We start from the raw sequence: 19222 nt of genomic DNA, 5'->3' as shown, positions 1-19222 counted from the left end.
AGAAGCAGGCACGTAGGGGCCAGGACCACTGAAGACTCGGGCCCTGGAGGGAAGACGGACAGACGTGCTGGCTAGCAGACACCAGCCCAGCAGATTAGGACAGGAAGCCATCTGACAGGAAGCACTGAGTGCCAGCCCCCTGTTGGGTCCCAGAGCAGTGGGGGGCGGGCTGGGGAGACAGAGTTAATCTAAAGAGCATCAGGGCAGCTCCCTCCAGAAGGTGACCTTGTGTGCTGGGACAGCTGTCACTCGTATTGGGCATCTTTGGGGCACAAAGGGCAGCTGGCTGGGCCACGGCCGGCCAGTTCGTGGGAAACCAGCCAAGGCCTTTCCTGTGGCTTGCTCTGCTGTTCCCCCCGGGGGCCCACGCTCCCCTCTAATCCCTTCCTTCCCTTTGCATCTCGGGCTCTGGAGAACAGGTGAGTGACAGACGATAGGCTGGTCCATGCTAGATGCTCGCTCTGACCGAGGGGCCTTTGGCTGGCCACCTGTGGCCTGAATTTTTCCCACTGGTCAGTCTCCCCTGGACAAAGGGAGAGGTCCTGAGATGTGGTGTCCCTGGTCCCCACCCCCACTTTAGATTCCCTGTCTCTCCCTCCCCAGCCTCCTCCTTCCACACAAAGAATCCTCACTGTCTGTGAGCAGGAGCCCATTTGCTCAGAGAAGGTTAGAGTTGACCAGGATAAGGTGGTCATACTGGTAGCTTTGATGGGTCCCTGGGTACACTGGGGCCCTCACCTCCCTATCACAGCTTACCTAATACCTGGACTCCCTTCCCCTGGCCCAGGAGAGCTGAGTACACCCTGGTCAGCTCCCTGCTTCTGATGCATTCTGCAGAGGCTCACCTTGATTTTCAGGGCATCTGAGTTTGGAGCCACTTTCAACTGACTTCTGTTGTTGCCTGTGCTTTTGACAAGCCAGAGCCAGAAAGGCCACAGGGACCTGTGATGTTCTTCATGTGTTCTCTCAGCCCTGGGCCTTCTCGAATGCTGAGGAAGGAAGGGTCCCTTAGAAGAGCATCATGGGTCACTTGACAGGTCCCAAGGGTGCCAGGGTCTCTCTCGGAACTTACAGAGAACAGGGATCATTTTATAACTAAAGCGTTTATTTCCATTCAATTCACTAACCGATTGTTCCGCTCAGGTGCCTGCTTTTGCTCACAGGAGAGAGTCCGTGGCCAGACTCCTTGGCTGATAGGTTTCTCATGGCCACGGCCTTCAGACCTGGGCAGGTCTGGTGGAGGGATGGAGGTGGGAGAGAAGTCACACTGTTTCTTCCCAGGGGAGGAAAGGAGCCTGCCTGCACATGTCTCTGAGGGGGACGCTCTGGAGGGCTGGGAATCACAGTGAACGATCCGGGTCCTGGCCTCTGATGCAGCCCAGTTTAGGCTCCCAGAGGCGAAACTGGGTTCTGGCCATCTGAGGCACTCAGGAACCTTGGAGGGGCCTATTTGCCTGGAAAGTACTGGATAGACTGGGGCAGAAGGAGAGAGGAGAAGCGGGCAGAGACTTCTGGCTCTGCAGCCTCAGAGCTCACTTCCTCCTCAATCTGTTGCTTTCACAAATAGTCCTGCGGTGGGATGCTCCTCCACATTGGCCCCCCACCCCCTGCCCACATCTCGCTCAGTCTCTGAATGGCCCAGATGGCCCCGTGGCAGTCGGCTTTGGTGAGGCCTGGCAGCAGGTGGGAACTCTATGCAGGGGGAGGTGGGAAAGGTGTCAATGAAAACCATATAAAAAATCCGGAAATGTGCATATAAAATCTCGCCCTTGGTGTATTGCCTAAGTCAGTAAGCAGAAAGCACCTTCTTCCTGGAGAAGGATCAAGTCCTCAAAAGGGAGGAAATGTCCAAGTGTCACTTCATTGTCATAAAAAAACCAGCACACAACCCCCCAAACCAAATCCACCCCTGACCGAAACACCCCCAAGTCCACGAATCGCTGTCAACAAACCCAGAGGCAGAAGCAGTCCTTCTTAGCGGCAGTCGTCGCTGATGGCAGTCACTGCAGTCCTCCAGGTGGGGGCTGGCGGGGTGGGCGCCCAGGTGGGCCGGGGTCGCCAGGCCCTGTGCGTGATATGGACACGGAGCTGCAGACCTGGGGGCAGCCATCCTCAGGAAGGTGACCTTTCTCCCTGACCCAGGAGGACAAAAGCCCCCTTTGCAGCCCCATGAGCCGACAGGAGAAACAAGTCTTTCATTTGGAGTTTCTAAAATAGTCTCCAAAGACAGAAAAATGCTTCTGTTTGCCCAGTGGCAGCGGGAACGGACCTTCCCAGAGTGGTTCCCGGGGTGGCTGCCTGTCCATCCGCCTGCCCCAGCTGCCTGGCTTGTGGCTGTTGAGTGAGGCCTGGAAGATCAGCCTGGGGACAGGAGAGAAGGGTGGCCCCCATCTCTCCCCTTCACATTTGTTTTCCTGAAAGTGTTTCTTGGCTCTGGCCAGGTCGCCTTCCCAGAGGGAGTTGGAGAGAAACTGCTTTTGGTCTCCCAGTGGACAAATCGCATCCATCTCCCAAGCCCTTTTTTCCCCCAAGAACAATGATCGCTTTCCTTATGAGAATCCTCTTTAAAAAATATTCCTTGTATTTCCCGCCCCCTCCCAGGATCTATTTTCTTTTGTCCCCATTCCCTTTTTTTCCATCGTCTGAGTTGCACGTGCTCTTGGTGACCTCTCCTGGCCGGAGCGCTGCGTGGTTCTTCCTGGGCCCATGGCCTCCTGGCAGGGAATGACCCTGCGGTGGGCGGAGAACCAGGGGGCGGGGCGTGGGGCGGAGGGGGCGGGGCCTGGAGGAATCGGTGGGCCGAGGCGGGTGACCGTCAAACCTCCACGGACTGGATCTGGTTCATCTGTGCCCGCATCACCTGGATACTGTTCAGGATTTTTTTCTGGTGGCCGGCCAAGGTGACCCCAACCCGGAGAATGTCCCTTTGGGAGAGAAGCACGTGTGTTAGAGGGCTGTGGGTGGAGGGGACGCGGGCCAGCTAGAGAGCTGCCTGGGGTTTCCTGCCGAAGAGAGCAAGAAACACCAGGCCTGGGGGGCGGGTGGGCGTCCGAGGCTGGAGTGAGTGGCCGGGAGTCGTGGCGCCCAGGTGCGCCTATCTCTTCTGCTACTGGGAAGGAAAGGGAACCTGCATTTACTGAGTACCCACTCATTTTGTATCTCCTTTGATCTTCCTACCAAGGCCCAGTTCACAGAAGAAAAAACGAGGGCTAAGGGAGGGTCTGTGATTTGCCCAAGGTCACACAGCCAGCAGGTGGCTGGCAGACCTGGGTGTCGATCCATATGTGACTTCAAAGCTGGCCATCTCACCCCTCAGTCCACCACATCCCTGCTGGGACCCTGTCTATTCCTTGCCCTCCAGAGCCCCTCCTTGGTGGGGTGGGTGAGGAGGGGGTGCGATGGTGGTGGTGGAGGCGGCCAGGCACTTACTCCATCATCATCTGCGACACGACGTCGAAGGATGTGAAGCCGGCGTTGGCGAAGCTCTCCTTGTACTGCCCCATCTTGATGGCCTCCAGCCACTCGTCCACTGTGTTAAAGCTGGTGTAGTCAGGGACCGTGCGGTCTAGCAGCGGCAGGTTGATTCTGTGGGGGGGAGGGCAGGCAACAGAGATGGTCAGGGCACGTGCTGGCATGGGTCGAGAGTAAGTGTGGGCATGGGCACACCTGTGGGCCGCGTGTGTACCTGCACGTGTGCATCCATCTGCATGAACACAGGTGAGTGTGTATGTACGTGATTATTTCCGTGTGGGTGCGGGTGTGAGTCTGAACCCACGTAAATGTACACACGCCTACATGTGAGTATGAGAGAGCGAGCGTGTGTGAGGACTCTAGCTGGTGCTCCCTGGGAGGCCGAGGGGGCCTCTGCAGGGATGCTGAGAGGCCGGCCCCCGGGGTGAGGCGGCAGACACTTCTCCATGCCTCCTGTCTTCAGGAGGAGGGAGTGTAGCTGGACTAACTGTGCACATTATTCACTGTCTCCTCCCCCAGTGCCATTCTCCATCCTTCTCTACCCTGGTTGTGCTAAAGGAAGCTGATCTCGTGGACTGTGTCTCAAAGTCCAGACAAAGCTGGTGGCGCCGATGGGAATGACTCCTGGCTGACAAGGAGTGAAATGGCCCTCAGGAGGCTGAAAGCTCAGAGTGAGCTTATCGGGAGAGTCAGGAGCAGCTGACACAGGGTCATGGTGAGGGGTGACAGGTAGAGGCAAACACAAAGATCTGCTGGCCACAAGAACTCGGCAGGTGAAGGACTTGGGTCCGAAGAGTCTCTGGACACAGCCAGCCCTGGACCCTGAGGACACCTGGCTGGCGCCCCTCAGAAACCTGTGTGATCGAGGGTCCTGAAGGGTAAGAGTGTGCAGGGGCAGGAGTGGAGCCTGTGACAGCTGCCCAAGCGAGGCAGTGGTGGCTGCAGGCCTGACGGAGCGCACCCTGGGACCACTGGGAGGAGGGAAGGACCGGGATCACTGGAGCTAATGCAAGTCCAGCTGAGCCAGTCTCTGAGGCGGGGATGTGCCCCGAGTGTGGGGGCACGTGTGTGTGTGGTGAGCATGTTCTGCTGAATATGTAATGTATGTGTGCTCAGGTGCCTATCAGTGTGTATAGGTGCGAGAGCCTGAGAATGGGTGTGTCCGTGTGTGTGTGTGAGCATAAGCAGGAGCGTTTGTGCCTGTGTGTTGATGTACGTGTGCAGGACTGTATTTGTGTGTGCGTGTGTGTGCATGTGTGTGGCTGTGTTGAGGAGGATGCAAATGCAAGTTAGGGGGTCCAGGTTTGAGTGTGAGGGTAGCCAGGGAGGAAACTTAGTGATGAGTAAACCTATTCACCACCTGAGATCCTGGTAATTTCTGTTAAATGGTGTCCTGTCTGACCGTGCTTTAGAAAGTGCCTCCTCTATCACCTATTGTGAGCTCCCTTCTCCTCCAGCGGGCAGTCTGTGTCCCGGGCTCCTCTGCACCCCAAGGCAGGGCAGACGCCCAGCAAACACGAGTGCTGTCCTTCCTGGCTCCCAAGCTGCAGTGGAGAGCGTCTGCCTGAAGCAGGGGGAGGCAGGGTGGGAGGGTTTCCAACAGGGGACTGGCCAGCTGGGGAAGGGGGAGGAGGGAAGGGGCCGTACCCGGAGGACAGGGGCGCCATGGCTTTGAGGCTGTTGGGGTTGCGGATCATCTTGTCCAGCGTGTTGACGATCTGGCCGAACTTGGGCCGGTGGTTGCGGTCCTTCTGCCAGCAGTCCAGCATGAGCTGGTGCAAGGCGCTGGGGCAGTCCATGGGCGGCGGCAGCCGATAGTCCTGCTCTATGGCGTTGATCACCTGGGGACAACACAGGGTGGAGTGGGGGTGGCCGGGTGGGGAAGAGCATCTGCCCTCTGGCCTGGCCCATCTTGCCCCCAGTGCACTGCAGGACAGACCTATTTGGTTGCCATGGCAACCGCCTCCACCTCCTTGAGGCAGCCCCAGGAAAGGGCCTCACCTGGTTCCCACCACCTATGGCCTCAGTCTGACCATGCAGCTGGGTGCCTGCCTCCTCTCCCAATCTTGGGAAATCCAGCACCCTGAGGTAGCCTCTGCCTCAGGGCCCACCAGGCTGAGCCACCTGTGGGCAACTCCTCCCTCCCTCCCATCGTGGAGCCCCTTCCTGGCTTTGATGGCCCTGAGGACTCCTCTCTCTGGCCCTTGACCCCAGGGTGGCCACACTCTCGATTTCAGTGCCATTTACAGCTCCAGGTGAGAGATATCTCCCGTGTCAGACCCACAACATGGCCTCGTACCCCCTTCCCACTGCCTCCACCTAGCTCCTCTGCCACAGAAAGGAGCTCAAACACCTCTCTCCAGTCTATCCTGCCACCAGGGCCAGATTCATCTTCCCCAACTTGACTGTGGGTCACCCTTCCTACTCAAGAAGCTTCTTTAGTTCCTCCCTGTTCTGTATTGTTGCAAATCAAAACTCCTTGGGTTGACTTTCAATCACCCCATTATTGAACCTCATCAACTTTTCTAACCAACTTTCCTGTCTGCTGTTTCCCAACACGACCCCTGATCATCCCACCTCTGGGACTTTGCACAGGCTGTTCTTTCCACTTGGACGCCCTCCACTGCTCTCTGCGTCCTACCTGTCCTGTGAAGACTTCCCAGCTGATCTTACGCACACTGCCCTTGCCTCAGCACCTACAGGCTTGACACCTGCCTTCTCCAATTTAGCACCTGATCATGAAAGTTCCTGATAACTATATCTGGTTCCCGGAATAATCATCTTGTCCCCCAGTTAGGTGGTAGACACCTGAGGGGCAGATATGATCTCCTTCAGGGTTGGCCACAAGGCGAATGCATCCTGAAGATTTGCTGACTTGTAGATGGATGGGCCTTTCCCAGTCCTGACCCCCAGAGAGTCCAGGGTCCTATGCAGACATCTGAATCAGCCAACACCGGGCTGGGAGCTGCCTTGGCCCAGAATCTCAGAGACCCTGGGTGATTGGCAAAAGGCCAGGAATTCTGGATCTTCCCCTCCCATCTCGCTGGCCAGAGAGGCTCTGCCCATCCCCTTGGAGACTTACGTCCTGGTTGGTCATGTCCCAGTAGGGCCGCTCCCCATAGGACATCACCTCCCACATGACGATACCATAGCTCCACACGTCGCTGGCCGAGGTGAACTTCCGGTACTGGATGGCTTCTGGGGCTGTCCAGCGGATGGGGATCTTCCCACCCTGCAGAACAGAATGAGGAGGGTTGATGGTGAGAGGCTGATCTGTCTGGCCTCTGCTCTCCAACTCCCCACCCTGTGCCCTGTGCTGTACCCATCACATGGAGCACCTTATTGTTCCCCAAACTCACAGTGCTGCTTCAGAGCCCCGGGCATTTGCACGTGCTCTTCCCTCTGCATGAAGAGCCTTTTCCCACTCTGCCATCTGGAAACCTCCTTCAAGTCCCTCTGAAAATCTTTCTTTAAGTCCCAAAGAGTTTCCCACTCTCCTTAATTCTACAACTGTGCCCCACGTCTCTCCTCAAGGAGGCACTTCTCACCCAGGGCAGTACTCAGGTGATTTGCCTACTTGCTCACCTCTACTTGTTCTATCTCTGAGCTCTTTGAGGGCAGGGACTGTGTCTTATTCCTTTCTGTTTAAAACCCCTCAACACCCCTAACTACTTTCAGGAGAGGGTCCTGAGCTTGGGCATTCAGAGGTCTCCAAGATCCGATCCCATCCACCTCCCCAGGATTACTGCTCACCACCTTCCCCCTGACAGCCTGTATTCCAGACACACTTTGCCATGAGAACATGGCATGTGATAAACTTTTACTGCCCTTCATCACCCCCTCTAGCAAGCCTTCCTTTGCCTCGCAAGGCTGGTGTCCTGACTCACAGGCCTGTCGCTCCGTGTTGCTCTGCACATCTGTGTCCCCACCAACCCGTGACCTCCAAGAGGGCAGAAACCATGATTCCTGTCTCTATGTCTCCAGGGCCCAGCACACTGCTTGGTGAGCAGGCGTCGGTGAAAACGTATTGCAGGGAGAGATGGCTGTCTCTGCCCTCTTTCCTGGCACCGTGACTCCCCTGCTCCTGCCTCCATCTTACCAGGGCGCTGGTGTAGGTGGGGTCTGAGGTATCGTCCTCCAGAAAGCGTGAGAGCCCAAAGTCAGACACCTTGCAGACCAGGTTGCTGTTGACGAGGATGTTGCGGGCGGCCAGGTCGCGGTGGACGTAGTTCATGTCCGCCAGGTACTTCATCCCAGCCGCGATGCCCCGGAGCATGCCCACCAGCTGGATGACTGTGAACTGCCCGTCGTTTTGCTTCGGGAGGAGTGGAGAAAACACAGGGCAAATGGGAAGTCATGAATCAGAGCTCTGGGTCATCCTCACACCGGAAAGCAGAGCAGGACGTGGCCACCCTGGCCTGGGCTCCCGTGAGAAGGACTCAGATGCTTAGGCACCTTAGAGGGGCCCAGGGGAGGCTGGTTGCAGGGTGGTGGGGAGAACAGGGGCTGTGGAGCAGACGTGGCTGGTCTGACTCTGGCTCTGCCCCTCGCTGGCTGTGCAACCTTGGACAAGTGACCTAACCTCCTGAGTCATCTCCTCTGTGTGTTAAATGGGGACAAGTAACACCCACCTCCTGGGGCTCTCTGAGTTAAATGAGAAGGTGTGTGGAAGGTGCCTGGCACATAGTAGGTGCTTAATCAATATTTTTAAAATGGCGACTAGTCTGATGGCGTGCCTCTGTGCTCTCTGTCTAGCTGGTTGACTGTGATCTCCTGGGGGGCCTGGAAACTTTCCTCTGTTGGCCTTGTGCTCTGAACTCCTCCCCCAGCCTATATGGCTTTGGAGAATTCCAATATCTGGTAAAAACTCTGGACTCGGGGTCAAGAGACCTGGTTCCAGTCCTGGCTCTCACCTTGACCCTCTGGGTGACCCTGGGCAAACTCTACCTCTCTTTGAGCCTCAATTTTCTCTTGTACAGCAGAAGGCTGGTTAAGAGCATAGATGGCAACAGATTTCAGGTTGTATGCCAACTTGGATCAACCGTTGCGGTTTCCTGGACTGAGAAGGATTCTGAGACTGCTTCTGGGTTGAGTGGGAGAGAGTTCTGGGATTGATTAGCAATGCCTGCCACGGTGAGGGAATGGAGAGTGGCAGCATGCAAGCTATTCCTGACCTAGATCTTTTCCAAGACACCTTCAGGCTCTGACAGTAGAAGCTATGTCCACCACTCCTTTTCCTGTTCCACCCATGGGCCCCTGGCACTCGTCGCTTCCCCTACCCGGAGGAAAGAGTCGAGGGAGCCATTCTCCATGAACTCGGTGATGATCATCACAGGCGTGCTCTTGGTGACAACACCCTCCAGGTGGATGACGTTGGGATGGTCGAACTGGCCCATGATGGAGGCCTCGCTCAGGAAGTCCCGGCGTTGCTTCTCAGTATAGCCCGACTTGAGCGTCTTGATGGCCACAAAGATCTCTCTCTTGCCTGGTAGTTTCAGGTGGCCGCTGCATACCTCACCAAACTCCCCTGGGGCAGACACACCAAGAGAGGCAGGACGTCACTTGCTAGGAGGAAGTGCCACCTCCCTGTTCCCTGTAACCTCCACTCCTGGGGCCTGCAGGACCTTTTTCTCCTCAATGGTCAACTCGTCCTCTTGGACACAGAACCCCTTAGTAGAATGTGGGGGCCCAAAAAAAGTCCCAGCCACTTTCGGGAGTAAGAGTAAACTCTTCCTGGCCGTCCCGTGGTATTTGGCTGGGCGTGGGGTGAGGATGTAGGGGGACCTGGGGAGATGGAGAGAGGGACCTGGGATGAATGGGACAGACAAAGCACTAGACTCAGTCCAGAGAACTGGGTTCCAGACCTAGCTCGTTCTCTGACATGACATGCCAGCTTCTTCCCCACCCTGTCCCTCAGTTTCCTCATCTGTCGATGAGGTGGTTTTACTGGATGACCTTTGAGGCCCCTTCCACCTTGGGCATTCTGGGCTTTGGAAGCTCCTGTCCCACATCCCCTGCCCCAGGAGTAAACATTGGGGTGGTCTCCCCACCCACGGCTGAGGTCATGGTACCTGGAAGACACCAGCCACCTACCTGCTCCAATCACCTGCTCAATTTTGACACAGGAGATGTCAATTTCCTTGGCAAACTCCCGCACTGCCTCATTGGGGTCCTCGTAGGTGAAAGGGTCGATGTAGATCTTCATGCCCGGGGTCACTGGGGGACAAGACCAGGCTTGTCACATACACAGACTCATGATGTGGACAAATGGAAAGGCGAGAGCCAGTTCCTCCATGGAGGGAAATACAGTCCCATGTGACCCCCATAGGAACTGGGCAACCCCCTGAAGGTCACTTGACCTCTCTGGGCCTTGGTGGGCAGCTGGACACTGAGCTGAGTAGAAGGGTGAGGGGAAAAGAGAGCTCAGCAGGGACAGCAAATAGGTTCTAGCTCTTGTTCCAACTCTAACTGATTAGTAATGGCTTCCTGGAGCAGCTAAAAGACTGTCAGGATTGATTAGCAATGTCTGTTATGGGTGTGGGCATAAAAGGATTAAAGAATAGATAGGTTTGTCACTCTGTGATAGGGAATGGGGGCTGCAAAGTAAAGGAAGAGGAAGTCAAGAAGGAAGAGAAAGAATTGGAAAGAAAACAGAGAGAGAGCAGGCAACAGACCATGTTCTTGGCCTTCTGATAAGGAGATCTCCCTGTCTTTCAAGGCCTAATCAAGCCTCCTCTCCCCTCAGGAGACTTCCTGGCTGCCTCACCAGGGTCTGAGTACCCACGGCTCCTGGGCCCACCTCCTGGGTCCCCCACTACCCAAGTCTTAAATCTTTCTGGCTCTCAGATTCCCTGGTGATCAGCATGAGGCTGGACATGGGGCATATTGATTTGATTCCGATATGATGTGGATTTTTATTTTTTGAGGCAGAAAGAGAAGGAGGTAACTTGGATGTCGAAGACCCAATTCTGACCCCAGCACTGAGTCAGCAAAATGCTTTGAAGGAAAGGAAAGATGATCCATCCCACATTCCCCCTCCCAGATAACTGGTCTTCCCCCACCCAGACCCTCTCCCAGCTCAGGCCTCCCTCCAGCTTCCCCCGCTGCCTGCCCACATCCTCCCACTGCTCCTGGAGCTGTCACTTTGGGGGCAGCAGCTCTAGGAATTGGGAGCTGGAGTTCCTGGGCCACGGGAAGGCTGGGCTGGTTGGTGAGCGGGGCCATCAACCCTGCTCGGCTGCATGACCTTGGCCATGTGAGGTGACCACCCTCAGTCTCTGTTTGAGACATTCCAGGAATCTAGGAGTTGGAACCCCTAACACAGGGGTTGGCAAACTGGCCCACTGCTTGTTTTGTAAATAAAGTTTTATTGGAACACAGCCACACACACTCCTTTGCCTGTGGCTGCTTTCACACTACAGCGGCTGAGTTGAGTAGTCACAATGGAGACCGTATGGCCCAAAAAGCCTAAGATATTTACTATCTGGCCCTTTACAAAAAAGTTTGCCAACCGCTGCTCTAAAACATTAGCTTTATTTTGGATTATTTGTGTGGGGTCTGTCTAGCCCTTTTGGTTAGGGTTTCTTAATTTGGGTCTGGGAACCACTTAGCAGTCCCAGGATGGGTTTGGGGGGTGGGGAGTCTGGTAACCTCCTGAAATAGAATGCATTTATTATTATTGCCTTTTTGAATTAGAAAAGTAATTCATACTCCTTAGAAATAGTCTAAAAATTATGGAAATGTTGAGAGTTAAAGTTCTCCAAAGTCTATCTCTGAGTATAGAGTTTTCTGTCTTATAATTTTATATACACACATACGCATATTTGTGTTTCTTTGGCCATAGGATCTAAAACTTGTAGCGGGAGCCTGAGACCCCGAAGAACCACCATCCTAGATGGCGGAGCCTGGGAGGAGGGCGGTGGGTGCATGATCTTTTCTCACCCTCCCTCCCCTGGCACACTGCCTAAAGCTCTGCACACAATAGACACTCAGTGTCTAGGGCTGAGCAGAATCCAGATGACAGAGAGAATAATAGCAGCTGCCACTGACTGGGCCCTTTGTGCCCAGCACTGTGCCAGGCTTGTTACATGCATCACCTGCTCTCCCCTGCTCGACAGCTCTTGGAGGAAGGGATCATTCTTCTCATTTCAGCATGAGGAAACTGTGGCTCAGAGAGGCTAAGTAATCTGCCCCAGGCCACACAGCTAGCAAATGGCACAGCCAGGATTTGAACCCAGGTCTGTCAGACTTGGGCCAGAGGCCAGCACTCTTGATCCCCATGCTCCCTGCCTCCTGGATGAAATCAAACCAGATCTGGTCTGTGCCTCCTCCTCCTGGAGTATTCAGCCACCACTCCTCCTTCCCCAAGTCAGCCCTCCTCACACCGGGGGCATCAGCTCCCGGAGATGCTCCTGTTCCTGCTCAGACTCAGTGTCTGGCCTGTGGTTCTTGGCAACTGACTCTCAGCTTCCCTCCCGACAGAACTGGGGAAGCCGTTTCTGCTGGGCCCGCAGGGGAGGGAGGACGGGATCAGGTCAGCTCTGGAAGCCTAGGAGAAGGCACCGCAGGAGCCTGAAGCCTATTTGGTTGCTGCCAACTGCTCAGACGCCGTCCCCGAGCCTTGGCCAGGAGGGCTGTCGCTTAAAGGACAAAGGCAAGGCCTTCACCTGGCGTTCCAGGCTCTCTGTGACGGGCCCCACCTACAGCTCCCTGCTCCTCTACCCGCCAGCAGAAAGGGTTCCAGACACACCTAATAAGTTTTTGCCTTTGTGCTTTTCATGTGGTTCCCTCCACCTGGAACACCCTTCCCTTCCTCTTTGTGTCCAGATCAAATGCCTCCTCCTCTGGGAAGCCTGCCTGGAACCCCACAGTGGAGACTCATGCTCTCACCTCAGGCTCCTGCAGCCCCGTCTCCACACCCACTCCTATGGCCCTGACGTCTGTCTGGCTTTTGTGTCTTGTATCAGGGCTCCCAGATACACATGCCCACAGCCTCCTGCCACCCCTTTTGGGAACATTCTGCTGCCAGTGAGGGCTTGCTTTACCCTCTCTCCCCCAGGGAGATGTGTCTGTCTCATTCACGCTAAATCCCAGGGCGTGGCTCACAGTAGGTGCTCAATAATTGCTTATTGAAAGACTAACAGCATTATTCATTGAGGTGCCCCCTTTTTCTCTCTCCACCTTTTTGGGGTCATGAATGCCTTTGAGAATTTGACGAAAACTACGAATCTGCTCTTTGGAAAAGTATTCATGGATGTGTTCACACTCATATTTGGCATATAATTTTGGAATGTTCATAGGGCCTTGAAGCTCTAGGGGTCTGTTAACCCCAAGTTATGAGCCTTCTTTCTAGAATGTTTTCTCTGGAGTGAAGGTGGTATACAGTAGATGCTTAATAAACACTGAATGTGTGCCTCTGAGCGAAGCCATCCCTGCCTCCGTGACCCTTTCGTTTTACTTCACCATTAATAACACTATTGGCTCACAGTTCGGTGTGGATTCAGCAGGTACCAGGCCCTGTTCTAGGCACTTTTTATAGGTATCAAACCAACTGATCCTCCCAACAACCCTACTAGGTAAACGCTATGATTAGGCTGAGCCCTATGAAATTGTCAATGTTTGACTTCTTCTGACCCACAGAAATGCCAGTTTCATTCGGTGCAACCTAACCTTATCCCCATTTTCCAGATGAGGACACTGGGGCATAAGAAAGGTTAAGTGACCTGCCTGAGAGGACATGGACAAGCCAATATGCGGCAGAAGTGGGGTTTGAATCCAGGCCGTCTGGTTGTAGAGTCTACACTTGGAACCACCAGGCTGCCAGTTTCCCCTGGGGGCCTCCCCACCTGTCTCCTGGAGCGGAAGGTGAGCTCTTCGTGGCCCGAGCCTCGGACGGGGTCTGCTTCCCGGGAGGGGCATTTGCTGGAGTGAAGTTGGATGAGGCCTCTGCAGGCCGTCTTCAGAAAATACTGGGCTGCTGTTTGGATGATTTATGGCTCTCGAGGCCACCAACTACCGTCCTGAACCCAAATGGGAAATTCAGGATGAGGGAGGAGGAACCAGGCATTCAGAGAACTGGGTTTGAATTCTGGATCTGCCAGTAATAATGGTCATGGTCACAAATGAGCTGCTTTATGAGTCTGAATTCAGGATCCACCACTCTATTGATCCAGCTGTGTGCCCTTGGGCAAGTTACTTAGCCTCTCTGTGCCTCACTTTTTTCACTTACCAAATGGAGATAATAGAGTACCTAGCTTTTAAGGGGGATTGCAAGGATTAAAAAAGAATCTTTTTAAAGGGCTTAGTACAGTAGTTGGCAAATAGAAAGCAATGAATAATTGTTTCCTGTTATAACAAAGAGTTGGCTATTATTAAATATTATTATTAGAAAGTACTATAATATCCATTAATTCATTTAATCCTCACAACTCCGTGAAAGAAATATCATTCCCGTACTTCCCAGATAAAGATGGCAAGGCTCAGAGAGGGTCAATGACTTCGATGCTGCGTCACCTAGCAGGCCAGGTGGAGTAGGGATGAGAAACCAGATGGGTCCCTCTGGCTCCACATCCAGGCCCCATAGACCTTGGTGCTCACTCAGCACCCACTGAGCCACGGAAGCCATGAGCCCGGGAGGGAGACTTCGAGCCGGTCACACACCTCCCTGGGCCTCCGCTGCCTCCTCTGTCCCAGCCACACGCGGTGGCTGGTGGACGTGGGATCACAGGGCTGGCAGTGCTCTGAGAAAACCATGTCCTGCTCAGACGCAGGGAGTGGGGGCTGGAGCTTTAGAACGTGCTGATCTGTCAACAAATTCTGGGGTCGATTTTTAAAATAAACCCCTGCTGTCACCTGTTTCCTTGTTACTGACTCACGCTCTAAATAGCGATGCTCCCAAATGGCTCCAGGTGACAGAGCGTGCGAGCCTGGCTTATTCTAGATCAGCGGGGTGTAGACAGCACAGCCTGGCTACCTGTGCGCTCTGGAGCCAGACGCCCTGGGTTTGCACCCTGGCTCCTGCCCTGAGCAGCTGTGTGACCTCCCTGTGCCTCAGTTTCCTCATACGCAAAGTGGGAAATTACAGGGATTAAAGGAATAAATACGAGTAAAGCATTAAAACAATTCTTGGCACGTGGAACATACTCAATGTGTTTAGCTACATCTACAATCAAGATAGCTACATCTACAATCAAGATTTTATTACTTAGGGAATAGGAGGGGGTGATGGAATTTATGACTTGTATTTTTAACATTCAGGTGATTTTTATTTCTGTGTAGTTAAATTTGTTTTCTTGTGATGCTTCCACTGCTTTTATGCTTAGAAAGCCCTTTTCCATCCTCATATCAGTTAAATGGTTACCTAAACGATCTTCTGAAAATTTTAATGGTTTAATTATTTTTACATGTATGTCTAAAATGATTTTTAAGCCCAGGAACTTCTACTTCAAATTAAGTCTGACCCAGAGGCTTCATATCTAGAACTCCTCGACTCTGCTCTTTCTTGCAGAGCCCACATGCAATCCCGCAGCAAATCGAGCGGCTCTGCTTTCAAAATGTGTCAGAATCCAACCACTTCCACCGCCCCCACCGCTGCCGCCCCGGTCTAGCCGCGGTCATATCTTCCCCGGATTGTTCCAACAGCCACCCCAGGGTCTCCCTGCTTCTGTCCTTGCCTGGCACACCCAGCCCCTTCGGTCCGTTCTCCACATGGCAGCCGGGGAAGTCTGTCAACTGTAACTCAGAGCACGTCAGTCTTTTCTCAGACCTTTCTAGAAGCTCCCCCTTTCATTCAGAATAAAAACCAAGGCCCCGCCATGGTTGACCAGAACCTGCATGTGTGGCCCCTCAGACTCCCCCTCCTGCCCCCTTACTCAGCTCCAGTCACACTGGCCTCCTGGCTGCTCCTGAAACCTGCCAGGCACGCTCCTGCCTCAGGGCCTTTGCACTGACTGTTCCCTCCGCCTGGGATGCTCTTCCCTCAGCTATCTCTACACAGCTCACGCCCCCAGCTCCTTCGTGTCTCTGCAGTGGGCCAACCCCAACTCCCCTATTTAACGACGCAACCCTGCCCCTACAACTCTCAATCCAGTACCCTGCACTGCTTTGCCTTTTTCCCATAGCACCTCCATCTTCTACTGTACCATACGCTTTACTCAGTTATTACATGTATTTTTTTAATTCCCTGTCCATCCCACTAGGATATAAGTCCCACAAGGGAGGGATATTTGGTCTGTTCACTTGTGTGTCCCCAGCACCTAGGACATATGTCGTAAGCCACAAAAAATATGTGACAAATGAAGAGGTATGTGACAGCCCCCCTTACCCGGTGGCCATGCGAGGAGCCCTAGGGTACCCCCTGAGCACAGTTTGAGAACCTGTATTGGACCCATTTGGAATTGCTGTTTTCTGAGTGAGCTGAAGTGAGCGCTAAGGTTCTCCCCCCACCCCCGCCCTGCCCCCAAGATTGTCGGTTCTGCCAGGGTCAAATGGAGAGGAATCTATGCTCTGCTTTTCTCTCTGCAGGGCCCTCAGGAAGGGACATCTGCTCTGGGTGTGTGTGGCACATGTGCCCCCAGCCCTGGCCTGAGGTAGGATGGGACAGTGGGGGAAATGGAGGCACTGGGTGGGGGGAAGTGGCCACCAGAGAGGTCACTGGGGAGGGACGACAGGGGGCCTCACGCCTCCTTTCTCTCTCCCTTCCCGGGCCAGAGCCTGGGGTCCTTGTCACCTCATTCAACTCATGTATTTATTCTGCAGATAGGCATCGAGTGCCCACTGTGTGCTGGGCGGCGTGCCATGTGGGAGGCAGTGGTGAATGGCAGAGCCAGTGTCAGCTCTCCAGGCGCTCCCACTGCAATGGCGGAGGGACAAGGAAGTGGCCATCACAATGCAGCCAGGTCAGGGGGGCCGTGCCAGCACAGACGAGGGCCCTAAATCCAGGTGGGCTGGGGGTCGGGGAAGGCCTCTCACAGGGGCTTGTATATGATGAGGCCTGAGGGGCAGTAAGAGTTACGCAGATAAAGAGAAGCAGGGAGAGTGCTCCCAGCAGAGGGAACAGCATGTGCAAAGGCCAGGAGGTGAGCGTGAGCCTGGCTGTTCAGGGGACACTTGACTTTCAGTCTGGCTGCTGCAGCAAGGAAGGAGGTAGGGAAAGAAGGCTGGAGCGGTTGCTGGGGAACTGACAGTGAAGGGCCCAGGGGTGCCGGCCCCGCTGGGGTGTACGTACTGTGGCCACTGGTGTAGTGCTGCAGCTTGTCTGTGTACTCCGAGTCAGCACGCTCAAACCCCCGTCTTCTGGAACAAGAGCAAAGGGCTGGAGCCACCTGGAGGCGCCCGGGGAGCTGGGAGCCACGGTAGGTGATAGGGAGAGGGTGGGCAGGCCCTTGAAACCACACCCCTGCCAGAGCGCTCCCACCTGCCCCTTGCCTAGCAGCCTCACCCTTCCTGGCCCACCCATCGCTTCCCACCTCTCCCACCTCAAGTCCAGACTCACTATTTCTCCTGTCCCCTTTCCCCCCCTTTCAGAGAACAAAGTCATCTCCTCTGGCCATGGCCCCTGGCCCCAGAAACCCCAGGGGCTTGTCCGTCTGACCTTATGATCTAGACTGTTCTAAAGCGGGGAACTCTTTAAGGAAGAAGAGAGAGTCTCTTTGCAGGGAACAGGTCCCACCTCTCGCCTTTGCATGTGCTGTGCCAGCCACCTGGGCTGCCCTCTCCCCCACCTCCTCCTGTCTAGACCCCTCCATCTGTCCAGTCGCCTCAGCCAGGGGGCCTTCCCGGAGCTCCTCAACTTCCCCTCTGCTTATACATGAAGGGGCCGCCACTAGCACAGAAAGTGGGGGGCTCTGTCCTCCCTCTCCAGCACCCCCTTAGCTCCCAGCATCCTGCAGTCTTTCCTGCCCACTGTTCTGAGATGGTCCTTCATGCTGAAGGACTGGTGTCTCCATGTGCCACCTCTGTGAACAGTGGACTTGTCAAGGGCCACACCTAACCCACAGGGAGGGGCTGCTAATGGTGGCCGATTAGGCAGTGGGAGGCCACTTGAGGGTATCTGAGCCTCTCCCTGCCCCTGGTCATGATGGGGATGCCTCCTCTGTTCACAAACACTGATCAGGAATGGCTGCATAGATGGACAGCCAGGCCTGGATGGGGCCGGGGGACACCCACCCACCTGTTACACACGATGGCGATGACAACCACGGCAATGAGGAAGACCAGGCCAGCCGCTGAGGAGCCAATGATGAGTGGCAGCTTCTCCTGGATGCTCGTCTGGTACTCGGCTGGGGAGAAAGCACAGCACAGCGTTCTCAGCCTGGCTCCGGGGTCCTGACACCTAGCACTGTAATCTCCAACTGTCAGGCATCAGAGCCCACACCCTTTAACAATGCTGCACCTCAAAGATTATTAGAGCAGCAAGGGTGCTTGGAGACCATGTGGTCCCAGACTGGGAGACACAGCACACGGGGTGCAACCTCCCATTCTCTTGCCCAGGGTAGACATTACTAATCCATCCCAGCACTTCTTCCTGCTGAACTCAGATGTGGCTTCAGAATTCTTCTCAATCCAGCTGCAAGCACTGGAGAAATGTACGGATGAAACAGGTTTGCTCTCTTGGACTGAATACAACGCTGTTATTTTACAGCTGAGAAAAATTTGGACCAGGGACCAGGAGTGACTTGCACAGAGTGGCTCTGCAAGTGAGGGCTGAGCTTCCAAGAGTCCTCGGAAAGGAGGTGGCTGACGTGACGGTAACGGGGGAGTCCGTATCCTTTCCAGGCCACAGAGACAGCACTTCTGTTTATGGCTGTGCGGCTTACACAGTGCACAAAGGCTCCCAGCCAACAGGGAGGGTCGACATCTAGAAGGGGGTCAACATCTTTTCTAATTTGCACGAAGGCACTCTGTAGGCACGGTGGCTCTGGTGGCCCTTGAGTTTGTTCTGTGTGTGGAGTCAGAGCGCTCTGGACGCTGCCTACCTTCTGTCATGGTCTGGAAGTACATCTTGCCGCTGTAGCGCCCGTAGCCCGCCACGGTGCGCGCCCGCACCTGGAAGACATAGATGGCGCCGGCTTTGAGGCCCTGCACGGTGACCGTGTTGGTGGGGCTTTTTATGGCTGTGGCGTTGTACTCACTGAGCTCCTGCCGAGGAACGGAGAAGACAGTTAGCGAGGCTATGGCCCACAGCCGCCCCAGAGCCCACCGCCTGCTCCTGCACCTCGGAGCGGGTCTGGCTGCTGGATAAACATCTGTGCTTCCCGATTCTTCACTCCCTCCCTGTAGCACAACCACACACCCACACCTTTTGCATGTGACTTAGTAACACTTCCCACGAAAGAAGGCAGAGTATGTGAGTATGTGCCTCTGCCTCATGGACGCTGAATTTGTCCACGTGACTTGTTTTGGCCATTGGAATATTCTGGAGGACAAGAGGCAGGCAGAGCCCTTACAAGTGCTTGTTAATTTAGCCTGGCCTCTTGTGCTTCTGCTGTCTGCCATGAAGGGGGCTTGACCTGGGTAACAGCCGGTTCCAGAATGAGCAACATGTGGAGAAGACCTTGACCTGACTCCTAGGCTGAAACAGGGCCACCTACCGAGCCACAGACACAAACTGATGAGCAAGAAAAATAGCCACTTGTTGTCGTAAGCCACTGGATTTGGGGGATTTTTTGTTTTGCAGCATCATCTCAACAACAGCTGACTGACACATGTATTGAGTGGTCACTGCGTGCAGACCCTGAGGACGAGACTGTGA

At 54.7% G+C, this 19222-nt stretch overlaps 1 protein-coding gene and 1 long non-coding RNA gene across 6 annotated transcripts in view; one reads left to right on the top strand and one right to left on the bottom strand.

Moving 5' to 3' along the window:
• Positions 1 to 1750: 1750 nt before the first annotated feature.
• Positions 1751 to 19222, bottom strand: part of EPHB2 (EPH receptor B2) — a 183304-nt gene continuing 165832 nt past the window's right edge. The window contains exons 7-16 of one of the 4 annotated variants that reach the window (XM_058553178.1): positions 18447 to 18609; positions 17642 to 17750; positions 16697 to 16764; positions 9565 to 9687; positions 8751 to 8998; positions 7571 to 7786; positions 6554 to 6703; positions 5119 to 5312; positions 3430 to 3585; positions 1751 to 2924 (exon numbers count right to left, since the gene is read on the bottom strand). In XM_058553178.1, the coding sequence (XP_058409161.1) occupies positions 2816 to 2924; positions 3430 to 3585; positions 5119 to 5312; positions 6554 to 6703; positions 7571 to 7786; positions 8751 to 8998; positions 9565 to 9687; positions 16697 to 16764; positions 17642 to 17750; positions 18447 to 18609 (1536 nt within the window). In that variant the 3' untranslated portion in view covers positions 1751 to 2815. The remainder of the gene's footprint in view (positions 2925 to 3429; positions 3586 to 5118; positions 5313 to 6553; positions 6704 to 7570; positions 7787 to 8750; positions 8999 to 9564; positions 9688 to 16696; positions 16765 to 17641; positions 17751 to 18446; positions 18610 to 19222) is intronic. The other 3 variants (XM_058553180.1, XM_058553181.1, XM_058553182.1) reach the window with 3 other exon arrangements.
• On the top strand, positions 12854 to 18814 carry LOC131412932 (uncharacterized). Of its 2 annotated transcripts, XR_009221877.1 has the most exons (4): positions 12854 to 13335; positions 14978 to 16058; positions 16228 to 16823; positions 17599 to 18814. It is a non-coding gene; the product is annotated as an uncharacterized LOC131412932 (long non-coding RNA). The 2 variants fall into 2 exon arrangements; XR_009221876.1 differs by lacking the exon at positions 17599 to 18814 and having other exon boundaries at positions 16228 to 16971.

The sequence above is a fragment of the Diceros bicornis genome, chromosome 13 (assembly GCF_020826845.1).
Source record: "Diceros bicornis minor isolate mBicDic1 chromosome 13, mDicBic1.mat.cur, whole genome shotgun sequence".
NCBI lineage: Eukaryota > Metazoa > Chordata > Mammalia > Perissodactyla > Rhinocerotidae > Diceros > Diceros bicornis.
The sequence above is the reverse complement of the archived record's forward strand: the minus strand, read 5'-3'. Positions and strand labels throughout refer to the sequence as shown.